Here is a 15,521-nt window from a genome sequence, read left to right on the forward strand (position 1 = left end):
TTTTATTGAAATGTTTTTCATTTATCTACTCACCAGATGAATAGCTGACCTCTTCATCTTCCCATCTGAAGGGAAAACAGCTGATCCAGGAGTTCAAATCAGGATGTAATGTCCTCTTCTTAGTGACATCCAAAATCCTGAGTAATTCATAACTGGCCTCTTCCCCTTTGTTAATGACCCAATCCAATATACACCTGGTTTTATCAAACTCTGTCCTCTCGGCTTTGAGATCATCAACCTCATGGTCATTGAAAACCCTCCGCTGATAAAGATTCTCAATGATCAGAGGAAGGTTCCTCATATGGGTCACCAGATTCCTCCTGGCGTTTTTGAGGAACTCAATTGCAGATTGCTGTGCACACGCCATGCTGCAGGCCTTTCAAACCTGAGGTACAAGACAGAAGTTTAAGCATTTTCATGCAACAGTATTACAAGTCTCAATCATATTTATTAGCTGAGAACTGGATAGATTGGATCCAGCAATTTAACTGTATATTATCGCAAACGGAATCTCGTGAAAAAATTAAGTTTGACACTTTTCTGCACGTTGCTGTCAGGGTTTTGGTATATGAAAATAACAAGGACTCAAGTGCAGAACAATGGGTATTAATTAGGTAAAAAATTAATACAAAAACTACCCTGTGGGGGAAAACAAGACTTCAACTAGGGATGGCTGACGCGAAACTGACGTTCCAAAGCTTTTCGAGATCACAAAGCGCACATATTTCGAAACACTGATCCGAAGCGTGATTCAAAACACCCATGTCACGTGACTACGGCTAAATGAAGCTTCGGAGTGTTTCACAAGTGTTTCGACAGGTGGCATGGTCCGCCGAATCAGCGTTTGATTGACAGGGTCGGGAACAGACCACACAATCGCACATCTGTATAAAAGTGAAGTCAACGCATCTTGACCTCATGGGATTTTGGGAGAGGAGTTTGATTTTGAGATATCGGATTTTTGGAGATATAGTGACATTTATAGTGCAATTTTTTTAGCTATATTTAGGCTTATGTAACCCAGGGAGGGTTATGATTAAGTACATTAACAGCTAGTTACTGATTAAATCATTTTTATAAGATTTATGATTCAGATAGTATCATAATAGTGTCTGTGTGTTCAGTTGATATATCTATGTACTGCCCCTTTAAGAGTTACGCTAAACTATAAAGTTTGATTGGGATGTACTTGCTAAAACGTGTCTTTGCCCAGCATGTTTGTTCATTTATTGGTGATTGGTTAATTTTACGCTTAGTCCCGCCTCTGTGAAGAGGAGTGAACTTCTGATTGGAGAGGGGGGGAAGGGGGAGATTTGGCGATCGCGAGAGAAAGAGTTCCGTGAGTTGTGAGATTAAGACAAGAAAAAGAGTGAATTTAACGACTGAATTAGTGTGTTAAACTTATATCCAGTGTTGTGAAGACTTTTGTTTGTGTTTTATACTTGAGTTTAAACTTTAAAGTAAGGTTATTTTTCCGAGTCTGCTTCCCAGAGCAGCACGAAGCTTCGTTCAGTATTGAGACTGAGACTGAGAAACCAGACGGCTAACTGGAGTTTGACCGCAAATAGTCATCTGAGTTTAGTTCATGTCGAAGACGGACGAGACTGATTTTGTGACTGAATTAGAGCTCCGGGATCCGGACCAGGCCGCACTCTTATCCCCGCTGACATAGTGGAGAGAACCGCGCCGCCCTTCTGCCGACTGCCGGGGGAGACTACCGGACGATCAGCCGCTTCTAAGGAGGGACATCGCGGAATTCATCTGTGTTCATCTGCATTCATCTGAGTTCAGGTGATCTGTTGATTTATTTTGGCTCATTCAAGTGAAGCGGCCATTTGCTGTTTTCAAGGCCACAACGCTCCCCAGCAACGTTTCAGGCCTGCAACGGGGTGGGTTGTTTTGACTGTGTGTGTATGTGGGCCCACGTTTTTATGTTGACTGTTATTCTGTTATTTTTGTGTTTTATTCTGTTGGTTGTGGTTTTATATACCAACTAAGTGTGGTGTGGGGATACTGATTTTCCTCATCTCTTTCATACAGTGTCTACTGATATTCTAATCGGTGATTTAATATATTTACGGTGTACTGCATTAATTTTGGGGTATTATATGTCGTTTTCTATACTGGAAAGCACTTAACGGGTATTAAGAGTTATTTATCAAAAGTATACATTTCTGACTTTTGATAATCCATTCCAGTCTTTATAAATACATTATTCATTTATTTTATTATTTTTTTCCCCTGTTGTTTTAATAAATCTTATTGTTTATCTCTTTAAACTTACCTTTTGGGTGGATTGAGGTTTTTTCCTATTGAGTTTTAACATCCATTCGGTGTAAGAATACTATTAAAAAAGTATAAATATATTTAATCTGGGTTACAGTAGCCAACTAGGGTAATAGGAGAGACATTAATATAAAGTCGAGAGACATTGTTAGAACCTGGGTGCTCCGCCCTATTAAAGGTTAAGGGTAGGGGGCGCTACATAACATGGGGGCTCGTCCGGGATAAATCTTCCTGTTACCCTGATGAAGGAAAAAGAGACACTGAAAACAAGAGCTGAATTATATTTTAAGCTTAAATAAATTAACTGATAACTATCTGCCTGAAGTTTCAGCATGGCCTTTGGAAGTAACCCACTCCTGCACGCTGAACTCTCCAAGTGGTGTAAGGAGGCACAGATTGAGGAGGCCCATGCCATACTGTTGATTGGTGTACCTGCCACTACCGAAGTAGCAAGTATTGAAGATGCTGTTCAGACGGTGAAAGTTTTTGGAAGAGTGCGAGTAAGAGACTCAAAATTGGGGCCAAGTCCTGGTACCCTCTTGGTGCTATGTGAGTGTCGTGAGGTCATCGACCCTGCCGCATTCCCGCTGAACTACTGCGGCCAGATGGAGAAGAGTCATGGAAAATTGTAGTGGCACCTGTTGATGTTTCAGCCTCTGAGTTTTCCAAGAAATTGTCAAAGTTCTTAACAGAGGAAGGAAAATCTATGACTGACATACAGGCCTTGTTCTCTCCACACAGTTCCAGTTCTCCTGAGTCCATCATACGTGCGGTGGGTGAACTTCTGGAGAAGACAACGAAACCATCCGGTGAAACTAATGCTTATCGACGGCTATGCATCTTTTCTGGCACTGTTCCTATACCGATTGGAGAGGAAAGTCTAGAAAACTGGATAGAACAGGCCAGATTAATGACTGAGGAATGTGATTGTTCTGAAAAGGAAAAACGGCGAAGAATAATGGAGAGTGTGAAAGGGCCAGCCCTTGACATCATCAAAGCTGTTCGATTTTCATGTCCGGAGGCAAGTGCTTCTTAATATTTGGAAGCGTTAGAAAACACATTTGGAACCTTTGAGTCAGGGGAGGATCTATACTTTGCCTTTCGTCTCTTACGTTAATTCCCCGGGGAAGCTTTGTCTGACTTTCTGCGTAGGATGGAGAAATCCTTAACTAAAGTGGTGCAAAGAGGAGGGTTGAGTCTCAAGATGATGGACAGAACAAGAGTTGAACAGCTGATTAGAGGTGCGGTAGAGTCGGATCTGATGCTTCTGCAATTAAGACTGAGGGAGAGAAGAGAACAGCCGCCAACGTTTTTAGCCCTGCTAAATGAAATCAAAGAAGCTGAGGAGAAAGAAAGCGCTCGCCATAAAATCAAGGCATCCGTGAAGCCCATACAGTTGAGACAGGATGGTAAACTAGACTCCTCTGTGATCAGACAACTCCAAGCAGAAATTCAGGAACTAAGATCCAAATTCTTGGAAGATCCAAACACCGTTTCTGTTTCTGCCATGAGGGTGGATCCAAAAGATAATCAGGAAAAGAAAAGAGCTGATTCCCCTGGAGAGTCTGAAGTACAAGTGTTAAAGAAGCAAGTTCAACAACTGCAACAACAGCTGTCAGTAATGAGTTTTAGTTCCACTACTCAGTCACCCCAAGCTCAGTCACGCACCAGGTCTGTTCCAGTATCATATAGAGAAAGGCCAGTTAAGCACAGAGATGATTTCTTCTGCTATCGGTGTGGAGAGGACGGACACATCACTACCAAGTGTCAATCACCGGAAAACAACTCTCAAGTAATACAGAAGTTGTTACGTGCTCTGCGAAAAGCTAAGTCTGAAAAGAACCATGTGACTAAAAACAGTGCCACTTCTAACAGCCTAGACTGTTTCTCTAAAAAGAGTCAAACTGTGGTCTGTGGGGTAAGTCGACTTCCTAGAGGGTTAGTGGGTCCCGCCTCAACCGTTCCTGTGGAGCTGGAGTTCTTTGCAAGCTTTACTGGACAGTGGGTCCCAGGTCACCATTGTATTCGAACAGTGGTATTCCAAATACTTACCGCAGATACCCATCCATCCGCTCACTGGATTGTCCATTTGGGGACTGAGCTCTTCTAGCTATCCATACAAGGGATACATCATAGTGGACGTCTTGCTTCCTGTTTCCCTCACTGGGGTTAAAGAGTCCGTTTCCATTCTCGCTCTGGTCTGCCCTGAACCTCAAGGTCCCCAGCAAGTTCCTGTAATAATCGGCACCAACGCAAGCTTCTTTCAACATCTGACCATGCTCAGTCAGGACTCTGGTGTATCAAACCAAGCACACTCACTGAGAATTCAGTCGTCACTCCTCAAACCATGTTTCCAGCAGGTCAAGGGAAAAGAGGAAGTCCCAGAGTCAGCTGATGGACAAGTAAAGTGGAAAGGACCAGGAGTCCTTACTATCCCTTCACGAGGTGAAAGCTATGCAGTGTGTAAAGTGGGGTGTGAGAAGCCACTGAGAAAATACATTTTTCTTGTGGAAACACCAATGGACAGTCAACTTCCAGCTGGACTGTTTATCCCTCCAACGGTTATGTCTTCTTCTGCCATTGATGTGAACCACTTCAGAGTGCTGGTCTGCAATGAGACCTCTAAAGACATCCGCATCCCAACTGACACAGTAATTGCTAACGTGTTTGCCACTGACACGGTAACAGTTACACCAGACGCTCCGATAGATCCGAAGAGGATAGATCCCAGCGTGTTCAAGTTTGGCGACGACTCTATTCCTGCTGCTTGGGAGAAAAGGCTTAGAGAGAAGTTAGCTGAGCGCGGAAAAGTGTTTTCCCTTGAGGAGTGGGATGTGGGCCGAGCAAAAGGAGTGAAACATAGTATCAGACTGAGTGACAGCCGACCATTTAGGGAACGATCCAGACGTGTTGCACCTGCAGACATTGACGACGTGAGGCGGCACCTTAAAGACCTGTTGGCTGCAGACATCATAACAGAATCCAGAAGCCCTTATGCCTCACCGATTGTGATTGCGCGGAAGAAAAATGGAACCATTCGTATGTGCATAGACTATCGCACTTTGAATTCCAGAACAATTCCCGATCAATACACCACCCCCAGAATAGATGATGCTTTGGACTGTCTGTCTGGAAGTAAATGGTTCTCCGTTTTAGACTTGCGTAGTGGCTATTATCAGATCGAGATGGCTGAGGAGGACAAGGAAAAAACAGCATTCATCTGTCCTCTGGGGTTTTACCAGTTCGAGCGTATGCCACAGGGGATCACGGGGGCTCCCGCCACATTTCAGCGGCTAATGGAGAGAGCTGTTGGAGATATGCATCTTCTCCAAGTCATTGTGTATCTGGACGACCTCATTGTCTTTGGCCGTACATTAGAAGAGCATGAGGAAAGGCTGCTGAAAGTGTTGGATCGGCTGGAAGAATATGGGCTCAAAGTATCTAAAGACAAGTGCCAGTTTTGTCAGCCACAAGTCAAATATGTGGGACATATTGTATCTACTGATGGGATAGCTGCTGATCCTGAGAAGGTGAAAGCAGTGTCACACTGGAAGATGCCGCACGATTTGAAGTCCCTGAGGTCCTTTCTAGGATTTTGTGGTTTCTACCGCCGTTTTATTAAGAACTACTCTGGCATTGTGAGACCACTAACTGACTTAACCAAAGGTTATCCCCCTGTTACAGGTCAATACAAAGCGGTACAGAAAGGCAAGTACTACCATGAGTCAGAGCCGTTTGGTGAGCGCTGGGACTCAAGCTGCACAGAGGCCTTTTTTATAACATCATCTATTGCCTTACACATGCCCCAGTTCTGGCCTATGCAGATTCAGCTAAGCCCTATGTCCTACATGTCGACGCAAGCTTGAGTGGTTTAGGTGCCGTGTTAAATCAGGAACACCCAGATGGACTGAGACCTGTCGCCTATGCCAGCCGCAAACTGAGTGCTGCTGAACGCAACTATCCCATTCATCAGTTGGAATTCCTGGCACTCAAGTGGGCCGTTGTGGATAAATTCCACGATTACCTGTACGGAGCAAAGTTCACAGTTAGGACGGATAACAACCTACATCTACATCTACATTCTGACCACCGCTAAGCTTAGTGCAACTGGACATCGGTGGCTGGCAGCCTTAGCCACATATGACTTTAGCCTTCAGTACAAACCAGGGCGTCACAACATTGATGTGGACGTACTGTCGCGCTATCCCTCACGCACTGAATTGTCGCAAGAATGGGTGGACTTACCAAGATCAGGAGTAAGGGCCATCTGTCAGCTGGCTGATACTCACACCTCCGATGAATCATACAATAGGCTGGTAGATCAGTTGGGTGCTACTCCAGAAGTCATTCCTTCTGTGTATGTTTGTCCAGTTCAGTTGGAAATGGGACACAAAGAGCAGTTGTCCAACGCTGAATTGAGACTAGCACAAGAGCAAGACCCCATCATCGGACCGGTGAAGCAGGAAGTGGAGAAAGGGCATATACTTACCACTACAAAAAGTTCTAACCCTATTGAGACTCTCTTACGGCAACAGGGCTTGAAGCTGAACATTCGCCACAACCTCTTGTACCGAATTACAACAAGTACCAGCGGGAGAGAGAGAGAGCAGCTAGTTTTACCAGAAAGATACCGAGCCCAGGTGCTACAGTCTCTTCATGATGAGTCAGGTCACCTTGGAATTGAGAGAACCACAGAACTTTGCAAAGATCGTTTCTACTGGCCACGCATGAACAAAGACGTGGAGCAGTATGTGAAGGAATGTGGACGATGTATCACTAGGAAGACTTTACCTCAAAGATCGGCTTACATGAACAGCATAACGAGCAGTGGCCCACTAGATCTTGTCTGCATCGATTTCCTGTCTATTGAACCTGACTCGAAGGGAATCTCCAACGTGCTGGTCATCACAGATCATTTCACCCGCTATGCTCAGGCATATCCTACAAGAGACCAGAAAGCATTAACAGTGGCCAAGATCCTTGTTGAAAAGTTTTTCATACATTATGGTTTGCCTGCACGCATTCACTCCGACCAGGGGCGTGATTTTGAAAGTAGGCTCATCAAAGACCTCCTCGGAATCTTGGGAATTCGCAAGTCTCGGACATCACCTTACCACCTTCAAGGAGACCCGCAGCCGGAGTGTTTCAATCGAACTCTTCTGTCCATGCTGGGTACTCTGGATCCTGCCCAGAAGAACAGGTGGAGCCAAAGCATCAGTCAGTTGGTGCATGCGTACAATTGTACTAAGAATGAAGCAACTGGTTACTCACCTTATTACCTGTTGTTCGGGAGAGAGGCTCGTCTTCCGGTGGATGTATGCTTTGGGACTTCGGCGGCTGGTGAGAGTGGGATGAAACATCAGCAGTATGTCGAGAGAATGAAAAAAGAGCTGCAGAATGCCTACCACTTAGCCTCTGAGAGTTCTCTTAAGACACAGCAAAGGAACAAGAGACTGTACGACCGTAAAGTGAAACATCAGACTTTGGAGAAAGGAGATCGGGTGCTTATTAAGAACTTGGCCATTACAGGAAAGCATAAGTTACAGGATCGCTGGAACTCTTTACCCTACCTTGTTATGGAAAAACTGCCAAACTTACCTGTATACAGGGTAAAGCCAGAGACCGGCACAGGGAGTGTCAGGACCTTGCATCGAGATCATTTGTTACCTATTGGAGATAGAGTGAGGTTTTACTTACCTGATGAGAGGAAAGAGGTCCAGCGCCCAGTGGTGACCAGGGCAAAAGCTGTGGAGAGAACACAAAGAGAGCAATCAGCACAAGATTCAGCACGTTGTGATTCAATAGATCACTCTGATAGTGATGGAAGTAGCCTGTGTGATTACTTCCCAGTTCAACAAAGGAGACCGTTCAGACAGATGCACACCCCATCATTAAATACAGAAAACTTAGAGGTCCCTAACAGCCATGAAAGAGTTCCTAATCAAAGGGAAGTGATGAGAGATCTACCAGAGTGGGAAGCAGAATGTAACTCTCTGCCGACCCCTGATTGGATAGAGGATCTGGAATCAGAAGGGGGAGACGGGCAGTTCATGAATCTCCCAAAAGAAGCAGAAACTGAAAGAGTTGAACCTCATCCAAAGAGACAAGTAAAACCAGTGAAAAAACTGAGTTATGATGAACTGGGGCAATCTACGGACAGACCCTTAACCCTAGTATACAGGGGTATGGTGGTGCAAATTGAAGACTTCCCAAGAAAGAAAAATGTTTGCAAAACATTGTGGTGCCACCCTATGGCCCTGTGCTCTCAATGTTTTAGATTGAGTGAAAACTTAAAATCTAGAGCCCTGGTAGTAATGTAGATGGCTAGTCTCATGGGGACATGAGTCATAAAGTAGGGGGAGAGTGTAACCCAGGGAGGGTTATGATTAAGTACATTAACAGCTAGTTACTGATTAAATCGTTTTTATAAGATTTATGATTCAGATAGTATCATAATAGTGTCTGTGTGTTCAGTTGATATATCTATGTACTGCCCCTTTAAGAGTTACGCTAAACTATAAAGTTTGATTGGGATGTACTTGCTAAAACGTGTCTTTGCCCAGCATGTTTGTTCATTTATTGGTGATTGGTTAATTTTACACTTAGTCCCGCCTCTGTGAAGAGGAGTGAACTTCTAATTGGAGAGGGGGGGAAGAGGGAGATTTGGCGATTGCGAGAGAAAGAGTTCCGTGAGTTGTGAGATTAAGACAAGAAAAAGAGTGAATTTAACGACTGAATTAGTGTGTTAAACTTATATCCAGTGTTGTGAAGACTTTTGTTTGTGTTTTATACTTGAGTTTAAACTTTAAAGTAAGGTTATTTTTTCAAAGAGAAGGTTCTCTGCGCTTCTGTAATCCACAAACAATCCGGTGCAACCAGGGCAGGACAATACAACCAGACAAAAGGAATCGCCGGTGCAGCACAGATGTCTACTAATTAAAAATATTTATTTAAGGTGCATAATAATAAATGACTAATGTTTCGATGTAATGTTACATCGAAACGTTAGTCATTTATTGTTATGCACCTTAAATAAATATTTTTAATTAGTAGACATCTGTGCTGCACCGGCGATTCCTTTTGTAAGGTTATTTTTCTGAGTCTGCTTCCCAGAGCAGCACGAAGCTTCGTTCAGTATTGAGACTGAGAAACCAGAAGGCTAACTGGAGTTTGACCGCAAATAGTTATCTGAGTTTAGTTCATGTCGAAGATGGACGAGACTGATTTTGTGACTGAATTAGAGCTCCGGGATCCGGACCAGGCCGCACTCTTATCCCCGCTGACATAGTGGAGAGAACCGCGCCGCCCTTCTGCCGACTGCCGGGGGAGACTACCGGACGATCAGCCGCTTCTAAGGAGGGACATCGCGGAATTCATCTGTGTTCATCTGCGTTCATCTGAGTTCAGGTGATCTGTTGATTTATTTTGGCTCATTCGAGTGAAGCGGCCATTTGCTGTTTTCAAGGCCACAACGCTCCCCAGCAACGTTTCAGGCCTGCAGCGGGGTGGGTTGTTTTGACTGTGTGTGTGTGTGGGCCCACGTTTTTATATTGACTGTTATTCTGTTATTTTTGTGTTTTATTCTGTTGGTTGTGGTTTTATATACCAACTAAGTGTGGTGTGGGGATACTGATTTTCCTCATCTCTTTCATACAGTGTCTACTGATATTCTTATCGGTGATTTAATATATTTACGGTGTACTGCATTAATTTTGGGGTATTATATGTCGTTTTCTATACTGGAAAGCACTTAACGGGTAGTAAGAGTTATTTATCAAAAGTATACATTTCTGACTTTTGATAATCCATTCCAGTCTTTATAAATACATTATTCATTTATTTTATTATTTTTTTCCCCTGTTGTTTTAATAAATCTTATTGGTCATCTCTTTAAACTTACCTTTTGGGTGGATTGAGGTTTTTTCCTATTGAGTTTTAACATCCATTCGGTGTAAGAATACTATTAAAAAAGTATAAATATATTTAATCTGGGTTACAGTAGCCAACTAGGGTAATAGGAGAGACATTAATATAAAGTCGAGAGACATTGTTAGAACCTGGGTGCTCCGCCCTATTAAAGGTTAAGGTTAGGGGGCACTACACTTACATTTAAATTTACACATTGACTGATAGGCTAGAGACAGAGTAGGCTATACATATAGTGACACATTAATAGATGAATAGATAGAAATATATATAGACAGATAGATGAATAGATAGATACATATACAGATACATAGATAGATTAATAGATACATAGATAGATTAATAGATAGATACTGTAGATAAATAAAAATGGAGGCTCCACAGAAGAGATGCCGTACATCTGTGGTGTGGGAGCATTTCCATTTGGAAACCCCAAATAAAGTGAGATGTATGTATTGTGATCGACAGCTAGCCTACTGCAACAATACATCATCCATGATGCGCCATTTGAGGAGCACTCATTCTGCCATTTTGCAGGGTGCAGAGGATGGTAGCATTCCCCCTGTACCTAGGCTGGAGAAATTATCTGTATTAAAGGGTTAGTTCACCCAAAAATGAAAATTCTGTCAGTAATTACTCACCCTCATGTTGTTCCAACCGCGTAAGACCTTCGTTCATCTTCGGAACACAAATTAAGATATTTTTGATTAAATCTGAGAGCTGATCACTCCTCCATAGGCTGCTAGGTGACCGAAACTTGCTGGCCCAGAAAAGTTATTAAAGAGATCGTTAATATAGTCCAAGTGACTACAGTGGCTTAATCTTAAGTATATCAAGCGACGAGAATACTTTTTGTGCGCAAAAACAAACAAAAATAACGACTTTATTCCACTATTCATTTCCTTCTCTCTGGGCCTCCTGAGCAGGTTTAAGCTTGCGCACCTGTTGCTATGACAGCTAGTCCAGGATGAGCTTCGAAGAACCAAACAATCCAAGATCATGCCAAATCATCAACAATCAAATCCAGCTAACTGAGTTAGCGACGTACGAAGAACGGGCCCCAAGACTGGTCCTCTTTCATCCTTCACTGTCGTTGCTGTCTTCCTTTTATGATTCCGTAGCTCCTCCATGAGAGATACGGGACCGGTGCGGCGCGCAGGTGATGCTCATTCTCTCACGGCCCTCGTCCTGCTTGCCAGAGTCATCTATACAATGTCGTAATTAGGATTTTGTTAAGATGATGATGGTTGCGGCGGAGAGAGCATGCTATTATGTAAGCCGTACCAGAGTTCATTTGGAACCGGACCGAGACCACCTCTTCAGCTGGGTCTCGGTACGGTTGTTTGGTCCGCACCTGAGTGCGATTGCTGTATTCACACGTGCCCAAAAGATCTGCACCAAGGGGGAAACGAACTTGAGTTCGATTCAATCGAACCAAACAAGACGGGTGTTAATACACCCTTAGCACAGGTGCAGATTGTAATGTCATATTAGTGTGAGAACTGGATGCGTTGAAGATCGACAGAAGTTACATGAGATAATCACGATGGAGACTAGTGACAGATGCGGGTCACAAGATCAGGCCCTTGGGTTAGCAATGCCTTGAATGCCAGAACAAAGACAAGGGCTGTGTCCGAAATCACACTCTCTTGAGTAAGTACTTATTTTAAACACGACTGTTAATAAAGTATATTCTATATAGTATGAATGTGTGTAGTATAAATGTAATATACATATACTACATCTGACATGTTGTCATTATCATGTGACCTACCATCATCGGTTGCGTCACTTCACTGCCCCTATCAAGTCCTCTACCGTGGCCTCATGGGATAGTAAAGTTTCCATCGTATGCACACTTCAGAATTTTGCTGGAAGTAGTAGTTCTGTCAGGACCACTACCATCAAATACGATTGACAATTAGCATACAGATTGGATTGGCGGTATGGTTCTGTTCTGGGCGAGAACTCCCTGCGCATCCATGCAGCCTAGCATGGATAAGAGCAGGGAGAGCAGCAATAAACCCCCTTGGGGTTAACAGACCAGAACCAACATGAAGTTTGCAAATATATTTATTTCAAGATTTTAAAGTACAACATAATCGAGAATTTATTCTGATTCAAGGGGAATCAGAATGCCAAATCCTGACTGGGCAAGAGGAGGAGCTGGGGATGGAGGAGGGTAATTAGCTCCTGAGAAACGCGATAGCTGCTGATAATACTGAAGGAGCTTATATATGTATACGGTGATCAGCGTCGTATTCCTATACGTAGATGTGGATCAGCTGAGAGTCAGCTGATGCGAGCTTGACTAACATGACCTGCCAGAACAAACGCTATGCTTGATGTCATCCGGGTACTTTTTGCCTGCTCTTTTATGAGTACTCTGATTTCGGACATACTTATTTTGACACACAAAGTTTTTCACCTGCTATATAGTAGGGAAGTATGTGATTTCAGATGTAGCTGAACAGTCTTGAATTTCAGGTCATAGAGCAAAATGCCAGTGCAACTCTGGGAAGAAAATCATGCAACACATTGTGAGTTATAAAAAGTATGTATGAAATAAAAAGAGACACCTCAAAAGATATTCTCAGTGAATTTGAAAATTTGTTCACAGGACTGGGTTGTGTTCCGGGAGTCCACCACATTTAGACAAAGCCTGAGGTCATGCCAGTGATTCACAGTGGCCTTAAAAGACATTGAAAGAGAACTGAAACTTATAAAAATGATGGGTGTCATTAAAAAACAGACTCTGCCGACAGAATGGTTAAATAGTAACATTAGTAAAACCCAACAAGATTGGGATCTGTATAGACCCTCAAGATCTAAACAGAGCAATACGGCAGTGGGGCGGCAGTGGCTCAGTGGTTCATGTAGGTTGCTACAAACTGGAAGGTTGGTGATTCAATCAGGGGCGTGTCCAGGATTTTATATTTGGGGTGGCAAAGGGTGGGGCAAGAGCAGAATGAGGGGTGGCAACTAGGCTTCCAGTAAAAGTAAAAAAAAAAAAAAAAAAAAGTGTTATACTGCTTATGGGGGACATTTCATGAATTTATGATGCTCAGAGAGGGCAAACAGTCAATTCTTAACTATCAGCCATTTCAACTGGAAGATGAAGGCTGTAATACTAACGTTGGATAATAAATATTTAAAGAATAATAATTTTCTATCTGTTTCCAGCATATTGTGTGTGTGTGTGTGTGTGTGTGTGTGTGTGTGTGTGTGTGTGTGTGTGTGTGTGTGTGTGTGTGTGAGAGAGAGAGAATGTGTGTGCATGGGAATGTGTGTAAGCATATTAATGGAGTAATCATGGAAAAATGGCCTTGCTGTAGTGGAGATTACTGGTGGAAACAACTACTTTTAAAATAAAATAAATTGATTACTTAATTTGTACACAAAACTGCATTTATTTATTTATGTATGTACTCATATTGATAAAAAGACAAGGAATCCAGAATATTTAGATTTTTTGAATACAAAAAAATTAAAACAATGCATTTTGAGAAAAATTCCAGGAAATAGTGAGCCTCAAAAGAAATGTTGCATTGTCTGTAAGATGCAGTAGATATACAACTGTAACTGATTATGTGAACCTAGTTACACTAGTCAGACAAATAGTCAAACACATAAGGCAGTAGCCATTAAATCATTATCTGTTAACCCTAATCCATAACCCTCTGACTGAAAAAAAGTTACTTTTCTGTATGGGGAAAATTATTTTTGGTGGTGTAAATATCATTTATTCTGAAGCAATATATCCTCATCAGTGTTCTATCGGCTTTTATATACTTCTGCAAATCTGCATATTTTTTATATTTATCCCAGGGCGTTAATTGTTTTTAAAAGGCCAATTTTGTAACCTTATTAAATGTATGCATCATCTTTCATGTCAAATGTTTTTTGATAAATAAATTCAGTGTTAAAGCTAGGGTAGGTAATCCTGTTCAGAAACACTTTTTTTTATACTGGGTGAAATGGTCCTTCCATCCTGAGAGTAGTCAATACATTATGTGTTCAGAAAAAGGAATGAAAACAATCAGACCTCTGTAGTAGCTGCAGGACAGTAAAAACTCTGACCAATCACTGCCACTCGGTCCGAGTGTAAAGAACCAATCAGATGCCTTCAGAGCCAGGAGGAGTGTCTTAGCAGTGTCAATCAAGTTCGCATACGCGCTGATCGCCTCTCTCTTGCACGTACCGTTATTCAAAATCAAGATTGCCGGTGTGCCGAGCAGCTGTGCTAATGGCGGACAAACAACCAAAACTACCAATTTCTCGAGTGGAACCTGCTCATACAACAAAGACAGGTAAACGGAAAAAGACCGATGACAATAAACAAGCCCGTCGGAGCCCATTGACTCAGTGTTAAAACTCTAGCCGCATAACATACAGATAAAATGTCACGCACTGTGCAAAGCAACAATTGAAACCTGCTAATTCACTGGCTTGTCATGTTGCTAAAATAATGTACTAGCAAACCTTATTTAGCATTACATATCGCTAGAATAATTATTTACATAGCCTACTGCAACGTTAGTTACCGTTATATTATCTTACTAGCTATTTATAACTCATAGAAAGGGTGCAACGTTATAAAGTTACATTACATGTATTGCATAATACGTAATGATTTGAGGACCAAGTTTGTAGTCAGAGTATGGGCAGGCCAGCCAATGTAAAGCATTTCGTCCCTACCAGTGAATGTGCCATAACTGTTTATCCGTCGTCATTGGTGACCCTGCATGTTTACTAGCCTGCGCGTTCACGGCAGGCTCCGCTGTGGGGGGAACTTTACATAACAAAATACATGTTTAACAGGCGGTAGGCCTAACGTTATATGTTATGAATCTTACACGAAATTCATCTTCATCACAGTGCAACTAATGGAAATGGAAAAACGTGTATCAATGCAACCTGTTTTTAGCTTTGCCTTATAGTTATAACTAGCTCGTTAGCGAATCAAAAAATATATATTTTAAACTTTACCAATATCGATATGATAGCTTGATAGTGAGTAGGCTACTAAAATACATCTTATGTGTTTATATTCATAATGATAAAGTTCATGTGTTTTGGGGGCGTGGCTTTGGAAGGACCCCAGAAGGGAGAGGGTGGACTGAATGGAAATAATGAGCTGTCTTTAAAACAGTCGTTAGAGGTCTACATACACTCGATTTTTATACTTTCTTTTTCAGAATACTTACATTTTAATTATGTATTGATATATACATAAAGTTTAAACAAATTTGAAAAATAAGTTTAGACCATTCTTACCTACCCCAGCTTTAATAATAACACACTATGGG

At 42.2% G+C, this 15,521-nt stretch overlaps 1 protein-coding gene across 1 annotated transcript in view; it reads right to left on the minus strand.

Annotated features, from left to right (window-relative positions):
- The window catches only part of LOC311306253 (uncharacterized protein), a 105,815-nt gene that overhangs the window by 57,028 nt on the left and 33,266 nt on the right, over positions 1-15,521 (minus strand). Inside the window, exon 3 of the mRNA XM_084434574.1 lies at positions 34-385. Coding sequence (XP_084290700.1) covers positions 34-367 — 334 coding nt within the window. The 5' untranslated portion in view covers positions 368-385. The remainder of the gene's footprint in view (positions 1-33; positions 386-15,521) is intronic.

Source organism: Rutilus rutilus, assembly GCF_951802725.1.
Source record: "Rutilus rutilus genome assembly, chromosome: 1".
Classification (NCBI taxonomy): domain Eukaryota; kingdom Metazoa; phylum Chordata; class Actinopteri; order Cypriniformes; family Leuciscidae; genus Rutilus; species Rutilus rutilus.